The sequence below is a fragment of the Odocoileus virginianus genome, chromosome 17 (genome assembly GCF_023699985.2).
Source record: "Odocoileus virginianus isolate 20LAN1187 ecotype Illinois chromosome 17, Ovbor_1.2, whole genome shotgun sequence".
Classification (NCBI taxonomy): domain Eukaryota; kingdom Metazoa; phylum Chordata; class Mammalia; order Artiodactyla; family Cervidae; genus Odocoileus; species Odocoileus virginianus.
Genome location: NC_069690.1, coordinates 53,984,935 through 54,007,809, shown reverse-complemented (window position 1 = coordinate 54,007,809; position 22,875 = coordinate 53,984,935). Strand labels below are relative to the sequence as shown.

General features: G+C 56.5%; 1 protein-coding gene and 1 long non-coding RNA gene across 2 annotated transcripts; one reads left to right on the top strand and one right to left on the bottom strand.

The window, feature by feature from the left end:
- Window positions 1-3,496: 3,496 nt before the first annotated feature.
- On the bottom strand, window positions 3,497-11,578 carry LOC110124242 (uncharacterized). Its single transcript, XR_011492482.1, has 3 exons — window positions 10,633-11,578; window positions 10,119-10,193; window positions 3,497-9,268 (listed from the first exon to the last, which is right to left on the bottom strand). It is a non-coding gene; the product is annotated as an uncharacterized lncRNA (long non-coding RNA).
- Window positions 5,641-14,807, top strand: GPRC5C (G protein-coupled receptor class C group 5 member C). Its single transcript, XM_020872739.2, has 4 exons — window positions 5,641-6,694; window positions 9,493-9,587; window positions 11,694-11,843; window positions 13,467-14,807. Exons 1-4 carry the CDS (start codon window positions 5,641-5,643, stop codon window positions 13,497-13,499), a joined length of 1,332 nt encoding a protein of 443 aa, XP_020728398.1. The 3' UTR covers window positions 13,500-14,807.
- Window positions 14,808-22,875: the final 8,068 nt, after the last annotated feature.

Sequence of the window (22,875 nt, the reverse complement as noted above, 5' to 3'; positions counted from 1 at the left end):
GGCGCCGCGGCTCCGAGTTGGCGGCGAGGGCGAACTCCACGGTCCGGGTCTCCCAGGACCGCCCCCTCCGCCCTCGCAGCCTCGCTGCGCGGGTCCGCGGCCACCAGTGACCTGCGGGCCGGCGTCCTCTCCGCTGCCCGCCACCGTGGATCGGGAGGGCAGGTTTCTGGGGACCGGAGGGAACGGGAGAGAGGCTGCACCCTGCTGTTTCTGTTCCGCCATCCCGGGGAGTGTGGGTGTAGACCCCGGGGCCGGGAAGGATCAGGGAGGGGAGCGTTCGGAATCTTCCTGCGCCAAGTTCGGGATTTCGGTCCGTCGTTAAAGTCTCGCCTTTGGGCATCGTGGCTTCTAGAACCTTTCCCTTCGCCCGCCCCTCCCCCACCCGGGGGCTCTCCTGCGCCCTTCCCCGCCGCGGAGGTGGAGTTGAGGCGCTTCTGCCCCGACCCACAGTTTTAAACCCCGCCAAACGCGATCATTTGAAAACTCCACGCACTCGATACTAAAACGCAGGGACCGGACTGTGTTCAAATTGGGTTTTGTGCTTCCGGAAGGTCCCTCCTGGAGCCTTTTTGTGTGGCTGGGGGAGGGCGTGCCGCTGGGGGTGGGGCGCATTCCGGAGTGGCTTTCTAGAGCGAACCCCTGGGTGGTGGACTCACGTGTTTCTGAACGCTCAGGCAGTTGGGGGCCAGATGCTCACCCTCGGGTGTGAGGGTGTAGGCTGGGGTTCCCGGAAGCCCTCTAACTCCCCCTCTTCACTGCCCGCAGCAACTTGGGCGCAGAGGTCGCTCCGTAGAGGCCTCTCTGACTCCTCCGATTGGTCGGTTTAAACGCCAGAGCCCCCAGAGCAGAGGAGGATGGCAGGACCTAACCTGGAGCGGGGAGGCGGTGGGAGGCTGTCAGCGGGGCCATCCGTCTCTTCGTGGGCTGCTGAGTGGTGGCAGAGCAGGAGGAAGGAGGCTGCTCAGTGGCTGTCTGCGCGGGGCCTCTACCTGGCCATGGTACTCTTGAAGGTAACCGCTGGCTGTGGGTCTGTATCTTCCTCTGCCCCCTTGAGCGGGGGAGACAGACCAGGTCGGCAAGGTGACAGGCTCCGGTGCCTCTTTTCATGATGTTTCTCGGGCTTGCTTGTGGCTGGCTGCCTCATCCTTGCCCAGTGAAGCCCACTCGGGCTGGCTGAGCCTTGGAGCCCACCACTCTGCAGATGGAAAGAGGGAGGAGGGGTTTCTAGAACCCGACTGGGCCAACTCAGACCCGAGATGGGGGCAGAGTGAGTGAGCCTGGGGAAAGGCCGATTTCAGAGGTGATTAAAAATATTTGTATAACTGATTCCAGGGAGGTGAAGCAAAAGGGCTCCTTTGTCCTGAAAATAATCTGCAGCGTGACTAGGCTGCAGCCATGGTCTGGGGAGCACTCACGGGGTGGAAGGGGTCCCCCTCCTTGGTCCTACTGAGAATCTTAGAGCAGAGGCAGTCACTCTAAAAGGAGGAGGCAGGGCTGGAACGGGGGAGAAACGAGCACCCACCGTGTTCAGTGAACGATTTTCCAATGCCTCCTATGTTCAGTGCAAGACTCGATGTTGCGGGAGATGCTAACATAAACACATCTTGCTAACTCTGTAGACCTTAAAGCCAGGTGAAGGAGACACCGCACACACGATTCTAACCATTGAGGCTCAGACGATGAGCTGGAAATGCAGGCTCTAGGGACCCACAGGGTGGAGAGTCTGGAGACGGAGCTGGTTCTTCATTTCATCCAAATCCTTTCCCCCTGGCCACTATCTTCAAAAATGGCATCCCTTGACTGGCTGAATCTGCATTCCTGGATGTTGAAGGACCCTGGGCCGAGCTCCTGAAGTCTCCCACTGGCCTCCAGGGGTCGCTGTCCCAGGCAGTGGACAAGAGCCAGGCCCAGCTGGCCCAGTCTTCCTACCTGAGCTGGTGCGAGCCTCTCTCCCCGCTCACCCACATCCAGGTTCCCATGTTGCTGGGTCCAGCAGGCTTAAAGCATAAGATCGGGACCAACAACGAAGTGAGAAGGAAACTGGGGTGAGGGCTGTGAAGCTGCTCTAGCCCTGGCCCAAGTTCCTTGGAGGTGCTGGATTCTGGTGGGGTACCAGCAGGTATGGCTCTAAGAGCAAGACAGACCGAGAAGAAGGGTTGACATAGGAGTCCCAGGACTAAATGGGAGCTGGCTTGGGTTTTGGTAATGAAATGACCGTTAGGAGATTTGAACTTGTAGCATGGGCTTAGTATCCTTTCCCCCAAATCCAACCAGGATTTAGATTTTTTAAAATCTTTATTTATTTATGTGGGTGCATCGGGTCTTAATTGCATGAGGGATCTTCTGTTGCGGTGCACAACTCTCCACTTATGGCTCACGGGCTCAGTAGTGGTGACGCCTGAGCACCAGAGTGCAGGCTATTGCTCCGTGGCATATGGGATCTTAGTTCCCTGACCAGGGATCAAACCTGCGCCCCTGCATTGCAAGGCGGAGTCTGAACCACTGGCTCACCAGCAAAGTCCCCAGGCCTTAGATTTTATTTGGGTAAGAACCTCCATTAGGCCTTACCTTTGGCCTCTGTCTTTAACTAGGGATGACTGTGTCCTCAGCAAATGGATTGCCAATGCTTTTTTGCCAGACTCAGATCTTAAAGCACAACACTGGTAATGCCCTCACTGTGCAAAAGAATAGCCTTCAGTGGCCCCCACTGCCTTTAAGAGTCATGCCCCGAACTCCTAACCTGTTCCTAATTAGAGCGTCTCTAATCTGTCGCCAGCCAGCTGCAACCTCTTACAAGCTCGGTTCATTCGTACTTATTGGTGAATTTAATTAGAATCTGAATAAAGTGCTGTTGAGAGGTCGTCTCCACCCTGGATCCTCCTCTGTGTTCCTGTATCACTTTTCTCTCTCCAGAGGTCGATTCTTTTGTGTGGCTCTTTACCTGATTCTTCTTGGGTGGTTTTCTTATGGACCTATCTTTTCTGTTTTCGATTTGAAATAACATTATGGCAGGGATTGGGTGTGTGTTCATCTTTGTATTTTTCACTGTGCGTCTCAGAACTACTGGGCTTGGTCCCCACGAGACGCACAGTGAATTGCTGATTTGGAATAATTGTTGTAAACTGGAACCTGGAGGAGGGAGGTGGGATGAGCAGTTCTCGAAGATGCACAGATTGCTGGAGGCTAAGTCTGAGTGACCATTCTCAGGGTCCAGTCCCACAGCTTCGCCCCAAGTTCTAGCTGCTTGGCTGTGAGACAGAAACACCCAAGATGGGCCTGAGTGCTTAGAATCCCTTAGCATGTTATCCATAAATTATCTCCTGGAATGGTTCAATACACCCTATCCATTAGCCCGCTCCGATTCCTTTTTTCTCTTCCTAGTCATTGTAAATAAAGTACAGTGTGTGCCTTATTGATTTACGATTACGCAAAGTCCCCTACAAAAGCTTATTTAAGTCGTGATGTAGGGAAAACATGCTAGTCGAGCGAAACTAGCTGCGTTATGGTACCATTTATTTAGGAAAACAATATGGTAAATTCACATAAGATTGTTAATTTATTAAAAATTAATGGTCAGCGTTGTTTGGGGAAAAGGAAGCTTTAATTGACAGATGAGGTGGTAGCCAGGAATGCTGAGAGACCTAAACTATTTTCAAAGGGCATGTAGGATATCTTAAAGGACTTTCCAAGTTGATGATCTTTTTATTATGTTAGTCTCAATTTGTGTTTTATTTTCCCTGACTTAGTAGCAGTGTCCTTCCCCTTATCAATTATGGAGAGTCAGTTTTCTTTGCCTGTTAGACATTAATCAGCCAGGAACAGTGGAAACATTAAAGGGTTTTGTTGTTGTTTAGCCAGTAAGTCATGTCCGACTCCTTTGTGACCCCGTGAACTGTAGCCTGCTAGGCTCCTCTGTCCATGGGATTTTCCCGGGCAAGAACACTGGAGCAGGTTGCCATTTCCTTTTCCAAAGGGTTGTGGTGTGTTAGTTGCTCAGCTGTGTCCAATTCTTTGCAAACTTGTGGACTATAACCTGCCAGGCTCCTCTGTCCATGGAATTCTCCAGGCAAGAATACTGGAGTGGGTAGCCATTCCCTTCTCTCAGGGATCTTCCCAACCCAGGGTTCGAACCCAGGTCTCCTGCATTGCAGGCAGATTCTTTACCGTCTGAGCCACCAGGAAAACTTCAAAGGGTTACTGATGGACAAATCTACCCTCCACCTTCAAAGCAGAAGACAGGTAGTGAGTAGGATCATGCCATTCCCCTCCCAGCCACTAGTAGTCACTGTAGCCCAGGAAAGCTTGGTTGCTGTCCTGGAAAGTTCCTGGGTCCAAGAGGTAAGAGAGGAAGCAGCAGGTTTACCAACCATTTACTTGAGCACAGTGCAAATAAAAGACAGCCTTCTTGCCTTCTAGCTACAGGGTCTTGATGTCTATCATTACAGATTAATTCCTTTGGGTTTTGCTTTGCCCTTGCGTTGTTCTTGCTTTTAAAATGTGAATGCCTTATTGGAGGATTTTTGCGTTAAGTCATTAACTCCCTAACTGGGAAATTTGTTAAATTTTATCCTTGAGACTCTTTAACAACTTGAGCTTCCAAGGAACTTGGATTCCAAAGAGAAGTGTTGAAGAGAAGCGTTGGGACTAAAAGTGGGAAAATGAAGGGCAAAAAGGGTCAGTGGTAGGAAGACATCGGGGCAAAGTGTTGATACATACTATCTTTCAGTCATCTCTTCACTTTCTGGTAGCAGTTTGTACCTGTTCCTGGAGCTTGTTAAATACTCAGTGTTAAATACTCAGCTTGTTAAATACTCACTGAATGAATGAATGCATGGCTGCTTCTCTGTGGACTTGGGTATCACAGGGACAGGGTGGAGGGCCAAGTGGCTGGCCATCTGAACTCTGGAAGTCCCGGGGCAGAGACGAGCTGAGTAAATGTGCTCGTAAACTTCTCCCCCACCCTAGCTGCAAGAGCTTAGGGAATATTTGGGTCCAGGTTACAACTGGTGGAGCGAGGTGAAAATTTAGTACAGTTTCCTCCTCTTCCATGCCTTGGAAGAGGAATGACAGCTGGGCTTCATCTCATTTGTCTCTCTGGTTAGTTGACATGAGTCCCGGGAGTTGTGTGTTGAGAAGGATTCTGGGAACTTCTTGGAGGTCCAGTGGCTAAGATTCTATGCTCCCAATGCAGGGAGCCCAGGTTTGATCCCTTATCCAGGAACTAGATCCCACACGCTGCAATTAAGAGCTCCCGTGCCACAACGAAGATCGAAGACCCCTGCATGCCCCAACTGGTGCAGTCAAATGAATATGTACATAAATAAATAAGAATAAAATAAAGAAGGGTTCCGGGAAGTTGCCCAGTGGTCCAGTGGTAACACTCCACACTTCCACTGCAGGGAGCATGAGTTCAATCCTTAGCCAGGGAGCTAAGATTTCACATGGCGCTTGGCACGGCCATAAAACAGGGAGGAAAAAAGGATTCGGCAGCTCAGAGCGACAGACCCAAGATCATGCGCCCTGGTCCAGGACTGGGGGGGAGCAGCACCCTGTGTGTCGGGGTCTGGCCCAAGGGACTGATTTTGCCTTTTCTCCCCTCCGCCTCTAGGGACCCAGCTGGAGCCTGGCCTGGCATCCAGGATGGCCATCCACAGAGCAGTGCTGACATGTCTGGGACTGCCTCTCTTCCTGCTCCCAGGGGCCCGGGCCCAGGAGCAGGCCCCGCCCGGGTGCAGCCCCGACCTCAACCCCCTCTATTACAACCTGTGTGACCGCTCTGAGGCTTGGGGCATCATCCTGGAAGCTGTGGCGGGGGCGGGTGTCGTCACCACCTTCGTCCTCACCATCATCCTCGTGGCCAGCCTGCCCTTCGTGCAGGACACCAAGAAGCGGAGCCTGCTGGGAACCCAGGTGTTCTTCCTGCTGGGGACCCTGGGCCTCTTCTGCCTTGTCTTCGCCTGCGTGGTGAAGCCCGACTTCTCCACCTGTGCCTCCCGGCGCTTCCTCTTCGGGGTCCTGTTCGCCATCTGCTTCTCCTGCCTGGTGGCCCACGTCTTGGCCCTCCACTTCCTGGTCCGGAAGAACCACGGGCCGCGGGGCTGGGTGATCTTCCTGGTGGCCCTGCTGCTGAGCCTCGTGGAGGTGATCATCAACACGGAGTGGCTAATCATCACGCTGGTGCGGGGAGCCAGCACCGAGGGTGATGCCCCAGGCAACGGCAGCGCGGGCTGGGTGGCCGTCTCCCCCTGCGCCATCGCCAACGCGGACTTTGTCATGGCGCTCATCTACGTGATGCTGCTGCTGCTCTGCGCCTTCACGGGGGCCTGGTCAACCCTGTGCGGCCGCTTCAAGCGCTGGCGGAAGCACGGGGTCTTCGTGCTGCTCACCACTACCACCTCCATCGCCGTCTGGGTGGTGTGGGTCGTCATGTACACCTACGGCAACCGGCAGCACAACAGCCCCACGTGGGATGACCCCACGCTGGCCATCGCCCTCGCCGCCAACGCCTGGGCCTTTGTCCTCTTCTACGTCATCCCTGAGGTCTCCCAGGTGACCAGGTCCAGCCCAGAGCAGAGCTACCAGGGGGATCTGTACCCCACCCGAGGCGTGGGCTACGAGACCATTCTGAAAGAGCAGAAGGGCCAGAGCATGTTTGTGGAAAACAAGGCCTTTTCCATGGACGAGCCAGCCTCAGGTGGGTCACGGGACACCCTCCTCGGGTCCCCTCTTGGTGATGCCTTAGTCGCTCAGTTGTATTTGACTCTTGCGACATTGTGGACCGTAGCCCGCCAGGCTCCTCTGTCCGTGGGATTTCCCAGGCAAGAATATGGGAGTGGGTTGCCATTTCCTTCTCCAGGAAGGTTCCCTTTATTTCTAAAAAAAAATTTTTTGAAACTTTTTATTTTATATTGGGGGATATTCGATTAACAGTGTTGTGATATTAATGGTTTCAGGTGAAGCAAACGGACTCAACCATGTCTATTGTTTGCATTATTATTTGGCCATGCCATGTGACTTGTGGGATCTTAGTTCCCCAACCAGGGATTGAACCCCAGGCCATGGTAGTGAAAGCGCCAAGTCCTAACCACTGGACTGCCAGGGAATCCCTGCCAGGTCCTCTTTTATTCCAGGTGACTTATTGCAGGACCGGGGACTAGTCTCCTGAGCAAAATGGGAGGTGCCTGAGAATATCCAGAGCTCTCTGCCACCAAGTTCCTAAATTCCATTTTTTTTTTAAGATTTTTTTCTCTATACTCATGCAATTCATCAGTGTATTTTCATTGTAAAATCTGACACATTAGAGATAAAATTACCCTCCACTGTCTCCCTAATTCTACCCTGTTCCTTCCTCTTCTGTCCACAGGACTGATCACTGTTGACTGATATTTTCCCACTAGGTGCCTCAGTTTCCTCATCTGTAAAATGGGGATAATAATGCTTCCTGTTTCATAGGATTCTTTTGAGGATTCAGTTAATGCATCTTTTTTTTTTTTTGAGCCATGCTTCATGGCATGGGAGATCTTAGTTCCCCAACCAGGCATCGAACCCTTGCCCCGTGCAGTGAAAACACAAAGTTCTAACCACTGGAACTCCAGGGAATTCCCCAACTACTGCATCTTCCTGGCCCTTGGAAAATACTCCAGAAGTATCAGCCATCAGTTCGGTATTAGCTCTATCAACTTTGTGTATTACTATTATTTTTCTGTTATTATTATCCATCCAGAGCTTGTTCTTCTATTACACACATATCCATAGCCTTAGCTTCCTTTAAAAGCTTTTTCAGTTAAAAATTTTCCCTTTTTCATGAAAGTGTGTGTGTGCCACATGCTGACCTAAGCAGCACCCACTATTCAATCACTGGCTTGTCCCCAAGCTCCTGCCCCGGCTCTTTGTTAATGGGATGGGGTTCTCCTTCAGAACCAGCACTCGGGGTGCCAGGCAGGAACAGAGCCTTGGGTTTTGGAGTTAAGGGCGCCCTGGAGGTGGAAGTGGGGGAGAGAAGCCCCCGCAGCCTGTGGCCAGGCCCCCCTCAGGAGCAACCTGGGAGGCAGGAACAGTGGGTGGCCGTTCTCCGAGAGACGTGTCCAGACACGCTCCCCGCCCGCAGAAGGAGCCCTCTGCGGTTCACCGTCAGGACCACTAGCGTTTACTGAGCACCAACCGAGCACCAGGGGCTGAGCCTTTACGGACGCGCCCTGTAGCCTGCGTCTCGTGTGCTTTCTTAGCCGACTGGCTGCAGCCCCTTCATCCGCTGTGACCCGGAAAGCCTGGACTCTGACCCTGGCCTGTGCTGATCGAGGCGTCTGGGGGCTTCAGACTTGACCTGCCTGATTGGAGCACCGACCAGCTCTGGGGCTTCTGCCAGGGGTCAGAGGCCAGGGAGGTTGCAGAGTCAGAGCCCGCTGCCTTTTCTCTGCAAGCTGAGGTCCCTGTGATCCCAGCATTGGGGAAAGGCTAGATCCTCACCCTGCCAAGCGCTGATCTTTGACCTGCCCGCCCAGGGGTGGCCCTGGCACATGTACAGCCTGGGGTGGTGGGTGAGGCTCACGGACGAGTGTTGGGAGGAGCCTTGGCTGCCCCTACCTCGCCTCCCACCCGCTGCCTGTCAGGCCCAGGGTTCTCAGCCTTTGTCCTCAAGGTAAACACTTCTGGGGCTGTGAGAGGTTTTTTTCCTTTTATTTTTGTTTTTTTTTTTTTTTTCTAAATGGAAAAATCAATTGAGTGAGCCCGGCACTTAGGAGGCCCTATAGAACTGTGGTCCCTACGAGCCAAGGGACCATCAGCTGGCCGGAGACTGGCATCCACTGGCCCGGCCCTCAGGGCTCAGCCCGCTCCCCGGACCCCAGGAATGGTCAGCAGTTTTCCTCAGCCGCAGCACCCAGGACAGGACAGATCGGGAAATCGACAGCCTCGATGGCACAGGGGAGTGTTTCTGAGGCTGAAAATAGTTCTGGAAACTTGCCAAGGGGCCACGGGGCTGGATGCGCCTTCAGTCCCCTGGGGGGTGGGGGGGGGCAGGCAGTGGCTCTGGGTCCTAGGCGGTTAGCACCCAGCCCTGCCCCATGGAGACTCTCGGGCGGTGGGGTCCCTGCTGTATTTACCCCGGCGCCTGGCAGCTGGCCCGCAGCAGGAGAGACCAGAGCTGGAGGCTGGCCATCTTGGAAGGCCGCCGAAGGTCCATGTGCCCGTCTTGGCCTCTGGCCCCGGAGGGCAGACGGGGATGTGAAGGTTGCTGACGGAGCGTTTTTCAGTAGGAAGGGGTCTTGTGCTACAGGAAAACCTGAGGGGAAGGCAAACATCATGTTCTCTGTGCATCCAAACAAAGGGATGCTGGGCTCCAGTGGCGGGGTGGGGGGGCCCACACCTATGGCCTCACCCCCAGGGCTGGCCCAGCCCCCTTGTCCCTCTTCCTGCTCCCTGGGGAGCCTCCCTTGAGAGCCGGAAAGAGAGCTGAGAGCCCAGCCCTGAAACAGCACCTCTGTCTCCTTGCAGCTAAGAGACCGGTGTCACCATACAGTGGGTACAACGGGCAGCTGCTGACCAGTATGTACCAGCCCACTGAGATGACGCTGATGCACAAAGCCCCGGTGAGTGGCGTCCCCGCGTCCCCCTGACCCTGCTGGAGCCGGGAGGCCAGTGCTGGCAGGGTGGGTGGAGGTGGTGGGGAGAAGGCTGGCTCTGCGTCCGATGGGTCAGCCTTGGGGAACCCAGGGCCCCCGAAGCCGTTTTCCTGGGAGTGACAATCCCACTGCCTTCAGCAACACTGAGGCAGGGCCTGCCTGCCCGCATCATCAGGGTATCACACAACCCCCTGAGGCCAGATGCTCAGAGCGGTCTCTCTTCATGCTGGTGGGAGCCGCTAGCTGTCCCCCACGCAGGGACAAGGGGGCCTCAGCCAGGTATCTGTGTTCCTGGTGGACAGAGACGCACAGGGCGGGTCTGGGTAGATCCTGACTCCGCAACCACAGCCGTCCCTGGAGGGCCCCCAGCTCCCCTCCCCCCGCCAGCAGGCAGCCACTCTCAGCTTCACACCTCCCCTGGGTTCTGGAAACCAGATGCTCCGTTAGCCAAGGGAGGGGGGTGGGAACAGGAAGCCGGTGGGTTAGAGTCTTACTCACTCCGTTTGTGTTCCTCCTCCCGGCTGGCTGGCAGTCACTGTGCGCAGAGGTCAGTGACCCCCCCTTGGCAGGAGGCTGGGAACAGGAAGCAGGGAGGTCAGTGGGGTGGCGTTCTCATCCTCTCCCCGCCTGGCGCCCTGGGGGCTGGGTGAAGCCAGCGCACCCCACACTTCCAGTCCCGGGCTCTCCCCGGGCCTGAACCTGTGGCCTGCAAGAGCGGGCTGTGGCCAGGAGCTGGGAGGGCAGAGGAATCTCAGGAGGGTGGGAGCAGGGTCTGCCAGCCCCCAGCCGCCCAGGGTCCCCCGCCTGGCCGCCCCACTCTACCCGTGTGCATTGAGCACCGCTCCTTCAGGAAGGCTCTGGACGAACAGATGTTTTATCTAACAGTGACTCCAAAACCATGGTCCCTTGGCCCCCACCACTCCCATCACCTGTGTGTGCTCAGCTGGGTCCCACTCTGCCACCCAATGAACTGTAACCCACCAGGCTCCTCTGTACTGCACCTGGAACTTACTAAAAATACAAGGGCCGGTGGTGTGATGGAGCCAATGGTTAGCATCACTTCGGTGACGTCACCTTGATTACATGGAGTTATCCAAGTCACAATGGGAGTGACCGACCATGGAAATCTGCTGATGTCACAGATCAGGGTCCTTGAACAGTCACCAGCTCACCTCCGGGTGGGGCTCAGCAGTCCAGGTGATTGTGACCCACAGCCAGGCTTGAGAACCGAGGGTCTCGATTCTCTATTCCAGGAGCTACAAGGGAGGGGTGGGGGGGGCAGACGGTAAACGGGTGGGATGACCCACCCCACACCCCAGGTTCAAGTACATGGAAGAGCTCCTGGCCTCAGAGCTACAGGGCTCTGGTGGCAACTGTCTGCCTGGGGATGCGGCTGGTGGGGCTCAAGTTGCCCGCAGGGTGGGCCCTGGGACCAAAGCCTCAGCCTCACCCACCCAGGAACACCCACCCAGAACCACTGCAGCTCTGACCAGGATCCAGGCCACGAATTTGGGTTTTTAAGTCTCCAAAACTTAAAACTCTCCAGCCCCAAACCATCCGGGTTCTAAGTCTCTAAATTAGACTGCTAAACACGTGACACCTGGGGCCAGACAGGAGAGCGTCCTGGGCCCTGCACATCAGCTGCGATGCCGTGGGGGGTGTGGCCTCATTGGTGGGGCTCGGGAAAGACCCCCAGTGGAAGGGAGCCTGGGAGCAGAGCCGGACAGGTCACAGGAGCTCAGCCTGGCCCACCCTCCTTTGGGCCCCGCGGTCTAGGGAGTGGGATGGGGCTTGAGAGGAGGAGCCTCCCCCCGAGCGGAGCCCCCGGACCTCATTTCCACGCCCAGAGGCGTGGCGCGGCCCTCTGCAGGGTGAGATAAGGGGCTGGAGGTCAGAGGACAGCTCCTCCGGCTCCAGACTTAAGAGGCACCATCCCTGGCCCGGCTGGGGGTGGGGGCGGGCGGTGATGGGGAGGGGCGGGGGAGCTGGCAGGCACAGCCCCGCAGGAAGCAGACTGTTTGCGCATCCGCCCCGGCGGAACCCGGCTGTGAGACCGCCTGTTCTTCCTTGCAGTCCGATGGAGCGTACGACGTCATCCTCCCGCGGGCCACCGCCAACAGCCAGGTGACGGGCAGTGCCAACTCCACCCTGCGGGCCGAGGACATCTACGCGGCCCAGAGCCGCCAGGAGGCCACGCTGCCCAAGGAAGGCAAAAACTCTCAGGTGTTTAGAAACCCCTACGTGTGGGACTGAGCCGGCCCCCGGAAGAGGCGGGCAGATGGGAGGACCTGGCCCCTGGAGAGGGTCTTCTCCCCTACCCCACCCGGAGCCCGCGCTCTCCCCACCCCCTCCCTCCTTGCTGGCCCAGGGCGGGGCGTGGGTCTCAGCCGGGAGACCCTCCCCGTCTGCCCATGTTCGGATGGGCGTCCTGGCGCCCCCGCCGGCTGCTCAGTGTTTGCGGAGTCCAGGAGCCAGCTCCAGCTTCCTGCCAGGGTCACCTCCGGTGGCCACGCTCCAGCCAAATAGTGTTGTTCTTCTTGGGGTGGCGGCCGGCCAGCACCTACGTTCTCTGGAGTCTTCAGAGAGATTCCTGCCACCTCGAGAGACGTCGCAGGCGCTTCTGCCCTGCGCCGTGTTCCTCTGTGAGGAGCACGGATGCCTAATAAACATGTTTCTGCTTTGTTAACCCTTCTTCCGGGAATGTCGTGTCTGATCTGGGCTCTCGGTCTCGGATGCCCCGCTCCTCTGCCCTGGCCTGTGGGTGTCCCCTCTTTCTCCTCCTCCCTCTGAGTCCAGGTCCCAGGAAAGCCACTGCCCATCTCTCCTATCGAGGGGTGAAGGGGCTGACGCCTCCCTCCAGGGAACGGATCTTCAGCTGAGCCTGGCTCCGTGTCCTGTGTGAGCAGGATGGCTCTCAGCCCGGCTCCCGTCTCGGGTCTCATCCGGCATCTGGGCTTGTCTGAAACCAGGCCGCTTTCCTCTGGACCCCGTCTACTGGGATGGAGGGCAGGGAAGGCCGGCCCAGCAGCAGGCGGTTCTATGGAGTGTTATGTGTAGGGGAAGATGGGCGGCTTCAGCCCTTCTTCGTGGAAACAGTGGTGAAGCTGTCAGGGGATACGGTGGAGAACCACTGCTCCATCTCTCAGGTCACGTGTGTGTGCTGGGGAGTGACTCAGAGAGGACCAGCCCTTGTTTAGGAAGGTGGAGGGGGTGGGCCAGGTTCTGGTTGGTTTCACTCCTGGGCGGGAATTTAAATCCCCATTTGCTCAGTCCTTTACGGTAAAGCCTGTCCACAGCAACGCGTTTTAATCCTTGGAGCTGACCCTGAGAGATGGGTAGGATGGCACTTTCCCTTTTCCAGAGTCAAATCCCAGAACCAGACTGTTTTACGGTTACGCAGGGTCTTGGGCCTGAGTGACCAACGTAGCTCTCCCGCCCCCTCCCCCCGACAGGTAAGCAGACTGGCCCAGAGAGACCACAGAGCCTCTAGAAGCGGCCATGCCTTCAACTCTCAGGACTTTTAGCGGGTCCCAGTGACCTGGGTTCAGACAAACAGCGGTGCCCTGACTCTTGGACACCAGTTCAAGGCTTTGCAAGGGGTCTGCTAAGTGAACCCCTCCCAGGCTTGGGAATATTTCTCCCCAACTCCCCAGAAGCTATTTTCTGACACCGACTGTAGGGAAAAAAATGTTTCTGTTGGAAGGGGGAGAAAGGTTTCCAGAAGAAAAAATAAATCAGACTTCTCCTTCAGTGTCAGATTATACCATCCCCCTGGGGACGCGCTTTTTTTGTTGTTCTTGTTCTTTCTTTAGTTGTTCAAACACGTGTTCTTTCTGGTCATTTTAGGCTCAGTCCCCGCAAAATAGCACGAGATGGTAGACGCCCTCTTCCCTGGACCACATGACGTTCAGAGGTCCTCTTCCCTGTGTGGGCTGGGCAGGGCCTTTCTCTTTGGAGCTGGGAGGGCCCTGAGGTCACCCATCTGGAGTGGTGGAGTCAGGGGCCGTGTGAAACAATGAGGATGTGGCTGGGGCTCAGGGCACCCCCCCCAACCCCAATTCCGGCCTCTCCTGGTCTGGTCCCCGAGGGACTTGAGACTGCAGGAGCAGTCTGCAGACACCAGCCTGCCTCTGGACGCCCTCCCCCCACACACTGCTCCTGCTTCTCCCTGCTACGGCTCTCCAGATGACCATCCTGCAGGGCCACCTTTCTGTGTCCATCCCACTCTGCTCCAAGGTGAAGCCAAACTACGGTGAAGCTGGCCCTGGCCCTTCTCACCAGAACCTCCTGCCACCTCCTGGCCTGTGGAAGGCCGCTGAGCTGGGCACAGCTCCCTCAAGGCCTGGACAGACTGTGCCTCTAAATGGCCTCTGAGCCCCTCAGCATCACCACCCCATATCTTCCATGAACTGGGTCCCGTCAAGATGCAAGGTGGGGTGGGGCTGCATTCTCAGGGATGAACTGGGGGCCCAGGCCTCTCCCAGGACTCAGACTTGTGGGACTTGGGACAGTCCCTTAGATAAGTGACATCCACGACCGAAGATTGTGCCACTTCCCGATGAGCAGATGGCAGGGTGTCTACCTCACCTTGGGCACCTGGAAGGGCTGGTGCTACCGTCTTCACCTACGACTTGCTCCATCAGGGCCTGGCGGCCACCAAGGGAGCAAGAGCATCCTTGGGATCTGAAAGGGGCTGGCACCACCGACAAGGATGTGCACACAGCTTCAGACTCAGGGGAAGGAGATCTCTGTTGTGTCATCTCCATGGTTTCCTCCTGCCCTTGGGTACCGCCCCTGACTCATCCAAGGAGCCCATGCCAGATGTGGGAGCTCACCTCTGTGTGCGGAGATGGAGGGTGAGCCCGAGGCAGGTGCTGACTCCGAGGGCAGTCCCACAGCCCCCTGGTGCCACCCTCCTGCCCCCAGCATCTCTGCTTTAGTCACTGGGGTGTTTCTCCAGGGCTAAGTTGGGTGAACAGACCCTGCAGAGAGCATGTCTGTACCCCAAGTGTGACAACCCCCTCGCCATCCACTGATCCTTGCACTGGGCTTTCCGGTTCCACGAAGGGAGTATAACTTACTCTGATGAAAATGAAGAGGGGAGCTCTGTGCACCTAACTCCTCGCGATCTAGGTTAGTGGCCCCAAAACCGCTCGCTATGAATAAAGGCTCTGTCTTGCATTTCGAGCTGACAGTCCTGTGTGTGAGTCCTGGCAGTGCTAAGCGACCATGGGGAGCTGCGGGCGGTGAATGTGGGTTTGTTCAGAGTCTGAGTCCCCTGGGGGCTAGCAGCCGGTGAGGCTCGAGCAGGGTGGGCTCCTGATGTTCAGACCTGCCTGGATTCGAGAATACCCCTTGGCCCTGCTTCTTCCAGTCTTGGGCCAGGTGATCCAGCTGCATCACACACAAACCTCCAATGGAAAAAACCAGCATCGGCCCAAACCAGGTGCAGGGGACACCTATGTAAATTGCACACCCATCTCTGTCAAACCGTGTGGAGCAGTTATGGCTTCATCACTGTTCAGGATTAAATGAATTTATTCTCCGTTTGGGGACCGAACCCAGGTCTCCTGCATTGCAGGCGGATTCTTTACCAGGTGAGCTACCAGGGAAGCCCAATACTGCAGAATCCCTGTATGTTCATTACGAATTTTTCTGGGACTTCCCTGGCAGTTTAGTGGTTAGGACTCTGTGCTCGCATTGCAGGGGGCATGGGTTCAAACTCAGTCAGGGAACTAAGATCCCACATGCCTCAAGGCAGGCCCCCCAAAAATAATTTTTCTGGGATTTGTTAATATTTTGAATTCGACTCCTTGCCTTCTAGACTAACAAAGACAGCTTGATTCTAACTGAATTTTTTTCTTGGTTGGGGATTTATTCTAAGGAGAGACCGGGCCTCCCAAACCAGCCAGGCCCGAGATCACTGTCTCCTCGCTCTCCTGTTCTCCCCCTAAACACAACAAGCAAGGCCTGGCGATGCAAGGATAGGGCAAGAGAGGGGACCCACCCTTGTCTTAATTCCTGCTACTGCTTGGTGAGCTGCGGGGAGGGGGCAGCACTGGGTGAAATTCTGGGCTCATGGAAAAACAAGCTGGAGCCGGGGACGATCAAAACCTCTCCTGATAACCCTATATGCAAAACAGAAAAAGAGACTCAGATGTATAGAACAGACTTGTGGACTCTGGGAGAAGGCGAGGGTAGGATGTTTCAAGAGAACAGCATCGAAACATGTATATTATCTAGGGTGAAACAGATCACCAGCCCAGGTTGGGTGCATGAGACAAGTGCTCGGGCCTGGTGCACTGGGAAGACCCAGAGGGATCGGGTGGAGAGGGAGGTGGGAGGGGGGACCGGGATGGGGAATACATGTAAATCCATGGCTAATTCATTTCAATGTATGACAAAAACCACTGCAATGTTGTAAAATAATTAGCCTCCAACTAATAAAAATAAATGGAAAAAAAAAAAAAACCTCCCCTGAGCCAGGAGGACCCGCCAAGCACGACTGCCCGCAGTTACACATGTGGTCCCCAAACTCAGGGGGACCTCACCGTTTCTGTACGAGCAAGGCACAGGTTAAGTGACTGGCCCGTGGTCACGCGGCCAGTAAGGGTCCATTAGCCCTCCAACCCATTCTCACCCAGCCTAGCACTTTCAGCCCCAGGGGGACCCGGATGCTCAGCCACAGATAAGAGTGACCAGACTTTGTTTCCTGCCTGCCGTCTGCACTCTGGGCCCTCGCGGAAGCTGCAGCCCCTGCTCACAGCAGTGCATGAATTATTTAGCACCTGCATCAGCCCGGTAATGCTCTGACCTCATCCTCCCCAGGCTCAGGGAGGGGCTCTGACCTTGGTCTCCTTGAGGGAAGGCGGCTGATGGGCAGAGGCTGGGGCGGTGGGTCCCTCTGGGATGTGGGTGACAGATAGGGGCATTGGTACCCTCCGGGAAGGGGTGGGGGCCAGGGGCCAGTTGCTCGCTTCTAGCAGGAGACGACTGCAGAGGAGAGAAGCATCCCAGGAATCAGACGGCCATGGGTTCAGATCCGGGATCTTGCTCACTGTGTGACGCTGCAGCTCTCCTGACCCTCCCTCGGTCTCCTCATCTGTAAAATGGAAGCGTAAACTCTGAGTTCATATTTAGTGTTGAGCTCCTCAAGGTCACTCCATGGAAGTCATGGCCATGTACACTGGTCTAGTGTTCCCTGCCCAGACAGGCCGCTCAATAGGCCAGATTTTGTCGTCTTCTACCCTCAGGAGGTGCCGTCCTCTGCCGTCCCTCATGGGTGCCCAGGGGGTGGGACAGCAGGCTGCTGAGAGTGGACAGAGCCAGACCTGGACAGGGCCCTGACTGGCAGGGTTGGCAACCACGGTGTTAAGAGGGTCTCCTGGGCACAGGAAGTCAAGAAGCCAGACTGAAGAACTAGGACTGAACAGCTTTCAGTCCGTAAGCAAATGCTTACCAAGCTCCTGAGGACCTCGAAAGATCTGGTCCCTGCCCGCTGGGGGCTCACAGCCTCACTCCTCTGTTCCCAGGTCAGACCCAGGGGCTGGAGTGGGCGCGGGGACAGTGCTTCCATCCTGGCTCCATGTTGGCCTTAGGCGGGGAGATTACACTTCCACCAAGCAGCACCCTCCTGCCAGCCCCCCAAGTCGGCGCCTCTGCGGTCAACGAGGCCCCTCCTGGGGTGGGATGGGCTCTTCCTATCTCCCCAACCTCGGGCAGCTCCCCTGACCCTGGTTGGTTCCCCCCGAGTCTCCAGCTCTGCCTAAGCCCTGGCTGAGGGGACCCCAGCTGTTGAATAAGAGGACCCCGAAACCACAGGCTGCGCTGAAGGGGAGCCCTGGGGCCTCGACTCAAGTCTGGAAACTGAAACCGAAGTCACTCCGTCGTATCCGCCTCTGCGACCCCGTGGGCTGCGGCCCGCCAGGCTCCTCTGTCCATGGGGATTCTCAGGCAAGAACACTGGAACGGGATGCCATGCCCTCCTCCAGGGGACCTTCCTGACCCAGGGATCGAACCCGGGTCTCCCGCATTGCAGGCCGCCGCTTTGCCGTCTGAGCCACCAGGGAAGGCCTCAAGGTCTGGAGGACTGTTTGGATTCCGGGCGACCACGCCTGGCCCTGCCTGGAGCGGAGGCCCTGGGTGCGGGGGGCGGGGGCGCTGTTGGAGGGTGCCCCTGGAATTCCAGCCGGCTCTCTGCCCCCTTGCCCCGCCTCTCCGGCCCTGCCCCCCTGGGGGAGGTACGGGGGGCGGCGCAGGGAGGCGGGCCCCCGAATTCCGCAGACGCCCTGCCGTCTCCAACGCACCTGGGGCGGCAGGCGGAGGGGGTGGGGACGAGCCTCGGGCGGGCCGACGTCACTCTCCGTGTGGGCCCGCCCCCTGCCCCCAGCCAACCCGGGGCGCCTCCGGTTTCCCACCCGCAGCCCCGCCCCGACACCCCTGCAACGCGATCGCCGCCGCGGGGGCAGCAGGCCCGGACCCGCTGTCTCCACCGGTGTCGTCGGCTGGGCGGACAGCCCGCCTGTCTGGGGCCGGCGGGTCCTGCCACTTCCCCGCCTTCAGGGCCCAGCCAAGATCCGGGCGTTCCACTCAGCCTCCCCGGCTGGGGACCTTTTCTCCGTCCCCTCCCTGACTGCGAGCCCATCACCCAGCCCGGCATCTGTGAGATACAGCGTTCATGCCTGTATCTTTGGGCCGAGCGCGACGCGGGGGCTTGTTCCCTAGAGAAGAAGTCGCCTTCCTGGGCTCAGGAAGCTCGGACGGGTGGGTGTGATGAGGCCCGGGGAGCCTCGCCTCGCGCCCGCCTTGCCTCTGGGGCAGGATTTCTCAGACTGCCAGGACTGCCGTTTGGGCCAGGTCATTCTCCGCGGTGGGGGCCGTGCTATCCAGGGAGGACTCGGGGCGCATCCCTGGCCTACGCCTCTAGATGCCCGCCCCTCACCCCCCACCCCACCCCTGCCGCACCCCCACCTCCCACCTCCCCTAATGTCTCCAGACAGTGCCCAGTCCCCTGGAGGCAGACTCCTGGGTGGAGAAGCGCTCCTCTGGGGTGCCGCAGTGGGCGTCCAGCCAGGCTCCAGGGCACTGGCTTTGGAGCTGGGGGACTTCTCCCCTCCCCGGCCCCCCCAAGTCCAGGACTCTGTGACTCTGCTGGGCTTCCCCTCCCCCATCTGGTTTACAGGGACTTCGGGCCAGCCCAGGGGAACCGGACCCTCAGCTGACAGCGTTCAGGCAGCATGTGACCAGCCAGCTCCGCTGCTCTGCGAGCCCTTCTCCGCTCCTCCCCGAGCGGGCGCTGAGCAGAGGGCGCTGGGACCCGGGGTGCGGGAGACCCAGATGTTTCTCCGTCACCAGCAGTCAGTGTAGTCAGGGCACCAGGGGACTTAGAGGGTACGTTCGGCTCTGAGAGGAGCTGGGGAGTCTGAGCCCGGCTGCAGGAGGGGGCGTCCCCGTTGGCAGGGGCTTTGCTGTGGACCCCAGTCTTTGGGGTCAACCAGACGTGGCCGGGCTCAGCCTCTGTTCTCCTTCCACGTGTGTGCGCGTGTGTACTCAATTGCTCGGTCGTGTCTGACTCTTGGCGACCTGTAGCCTGCCAGGCTCCTCTGTCCATGGAATTTTCCAGGCAGGTATACTGAAACAGGTTGCCGTTTCCTCCTCCAGGGGATCTTCCCCACCCAGGGGTCAAACCTGCTCTCCTGCACCTCCTGAGTTGGCAGGCGGGTTCTTTACCACTGTGCCACCTGAAGAGCCCCTCTCCCCACAGGCAAAAAATAGGGCAACCTCTTATGCACGCCTGTTGGCACACACGCACACACACACGGACACACGTGGAGGTAGAGGGTTGGGGAAAGAGGTTTTCAGGGGACAAAAAGGGTTCAGTCCCAGCTGGAGGAGACTCTATTGGGCCCCTTAAGCAGGCCCCTTTGGGGCCGGTCGCACAAACAGAGGAAGGACAGAGAAGGGCGGGGACAATGCTCCGGTCGTCTCCCCACTTCCCTCCCCACCCCCGCCCACATGCAAAGTAGAATTTTCAAAAGGCTCCAGCCCCAGGCTGGAGAGGGGAGTTTTATTGGTCCCCGGGCTTGACTGCTGGCTCAGCTGGTAAAGAACCGGCCTGCAATGTGGGAGACCTCTCTCTAGTATAGGCTACCCTCTCCAGGATTCTGGCCTGGAGAATTCCATGGACTTCTCCGTGGGGTTGCAAAGAGTCGGACACGACTGAGCGACTTTCACTTTTTTTCTTTCCCTGTATCCATATTTTCCTGTATTTGCATAAAGAGACAAAAGACATCATGGCAGATTAAAGAGGAGGAGTCGGGTCCCTGGGACCCGCAGATGAAGGACAGGAAGACTTTTCACTGTTTTCCTCTCTCTCCTCCCTGTCCCTCCTTTCCTCCTTCCTCTCGTTCTTTCCTTCCCCATGAAAATAAACTACCTATTTTTATTTTTTAATTAAAATACTTATTATTTTATTTATTTGACTTCATGCAGCATGTGGGATCTTGTTCCCTGACCAGGGATCCAACCCGGGCCCCCTGCATTGGGAGCGCAGCATCTTAGCCACCAGACCTCTGGGGAAGTTCTGAAAATAAATTGCATATTTTTAAAAAAATTGATCTGAAAGAAAGAAAAGATGCCCCAAAGTGAACTTCCCCTGCAGCAGTCTCTCTTCCGGTGGGTCTGTGTGGTCCCTGCCCTGCCCTTCACGGAGGCCAGACTCTGCGATCCTTGGTTACACCCCAGAAAGATAAACTTCTCTCACCCTGCCTACTTTTTCCATTACATTCTTCCCTGGGGAGTTATTTCTGAGGAGGCTGAGGGGCTGGGGAAGACTGCGTGTGTTCTTTGCATGTAGGGGCATGGGACCCCCCACGCCCACCCACCCCTCCTTGCTAAATAATTGCAGTTCTCAGAACTCAGGGTGAGATATTCATGGCCCAGGTTGGTGTGCTCCCGCCCTTTGCAGTTTCTCTGCGTGCAGCTAGCTTATCGTTATAAAACATGCAGTGTCCAGAGGGCATGGGAACAGACTTGGGAACCACATGTAGCTGGTTCATTCATTCATTTTTTAAAAAAAAATTTTTTTATTGATTTATTTGGCTGTTCCAGGTCTTAGCTGTGGCATGCGGGATTTTTAGTTGTGGCATGTGAACTCTTAGTTAGGGCACGTGGGATCTGGTTCCCCGACCAGGGACAACCCGGGCCCCCTGCACTGGGAGCGTGGAGTCTTGTCACTGGACCACCAGGAAGTCCCTCATCCATTCTTCAGCTCTTCATCAGTATTTGTGAAAGGCCCTCCCCTGCCATCAGGCTCACTGCCATCAGTTTCCGAACTGAACTCCGTCATGTACACGATCCTCCTAACACCCCAGACCTGTGAATTCCGTCTGCGGGTGTCACTTCGGCTCCGAATCAGATGTCTCTGGGAGTTAAGCTGCCGCCCACCACCCGTGTGATTTCTGCAGCCGCCTTACCATTTCTATAAGGTGCTACCAAACTCTTGGGCTGCGAGGATGGTTACCCATAAGTGTGCAGGTGTCCGAGTACCTGTGTTGGGGGTGAGGGCTTCCCTGGGGGAGGTTGTCAGACCGGAAAGTGGAGCCCAGGGAACCAGCCTGGGTGGGGCGAGGGGGTCTCTTCCTTGGTCAGAATCACCAAGGCCTACAGAGGAGTTTGTGAGTCATCGGAAGGTCCCTCCTCCACGGGGACCAGTGACTAGCGAATCTGATATAACTGCTGCTTTGCCATCTGCTAAAGTAACACAGACTAGGCAACTTAACAGAAATGTAACATCTCATGGTTCTGGAGCCTGGAAGTCCAAAATCACAGTGACGAGGGGCTTCCCTGGTAGTCCAGCGGTTAAGACTTCAAGACGCTACTGCAGGGAGTGCAAGTTCCATCCCTGGTCGAGGAATTAAAATCCCACATGCTGTGTGTGTGCACGCATGTATGCTAACTCGCTTCAGTCGTGTCCTACTCTTTGTGACCCCATGGACTGTACCACTAGGCTCCTCTGCTCAGGGGATTGTCCCAGCAAGAACACTGGAGTGGGTAGCCATTCCCTTCTCCAGGGGATCTTCCCGACCCAGGGATCAAAACTGTGTCTCTGGCAGCTCCTGCATTGCAGACGGATTCTTTACCCCTGAGCCACCAGCAAAGGCTACAGTGTGCAGGGCAACCAGAGGAAAATGAAGGTCGTCAGGACGCCGGGTCCCACCTGAAGCTGCGGGCAGGGCCTGTCCCAGGCTCCCCTTGGCGGGCCGGGGGCCGTCTCCTCTTTGTCTCATCACGTGTTCCCTCTGTGCGTGTCTGTGATCCGAATGTCCCCTCTCCAAGGGGGCGCCAGTTACACTGAGCCGGGGGTCACCCTCACGACTTCATGTCAACTTGATCGCTCCTATAAGGAGCATCTCTCCAAACCATGTCTCCTGAGTCACTAGGACTTCTGGGGGGTGGGGGGGAGATGCAATCCTTCCCGTATCCCCCTGGACCAGTCTCGGGTGAGGTTGAGGGGGGTGGGCTGTACGCTGGGGCGGCTTGACGAGAAGGACCCCAGAAAGGGCCTGGGTGCATAATGAAGCCTTTTTGGTTTCGGATTCTAGTATGTTTTATTTGTAATCAACCATATGCAAATCAGTTATCCATAAAATAATGCCTCACAGCTATTCTCTAATTCACAAATATAGCACGAAACCAAAATTCTTCCCAAGAAAACCTCTTCATAAACCAAGACATTACTACTATTTAGCTTAGGCTTTAACTCAAAGGTTGACAATGAAAATCAGAGAATGCGTCTTTTGTGAGTCGGTGTGGTCTTGCAGACACGGCTACTGTTCTGTTTCAAGCACCCCCGCGCGTACTTCGCTTGGTTCTCTCTGGGATGGGTACCCCTGCCTGGAGGTTGAGACTCCCTGGCACCACCCTGCTGAGATTTTTTTCCCTCCTCCAGGAAAGCAGATGGCATTAATAAATAAAGGAAGACAATTATCTCTCTTGTCCGTGAGCCAAGAATGTTGAGATCCGTGTGCCTCTTCCCAGATACGGGCTACAGATCTGGGTCAAGGGAGGGCAGGCACTGAACACATCACATGGAAAGTGTTTAGGAAGCTGCATCCTGGCCCTTCATGTGTCAATAAAAGAACAGGGAAGGGGCTGCCTACCCACACCCCCCAAAGCATCCCAAGTGAGGTAAGAGAGCTGTGATTGGATACACCAGTGACCCACCGTTGCCTACAAGGAAAGCCGTATAAGCCAC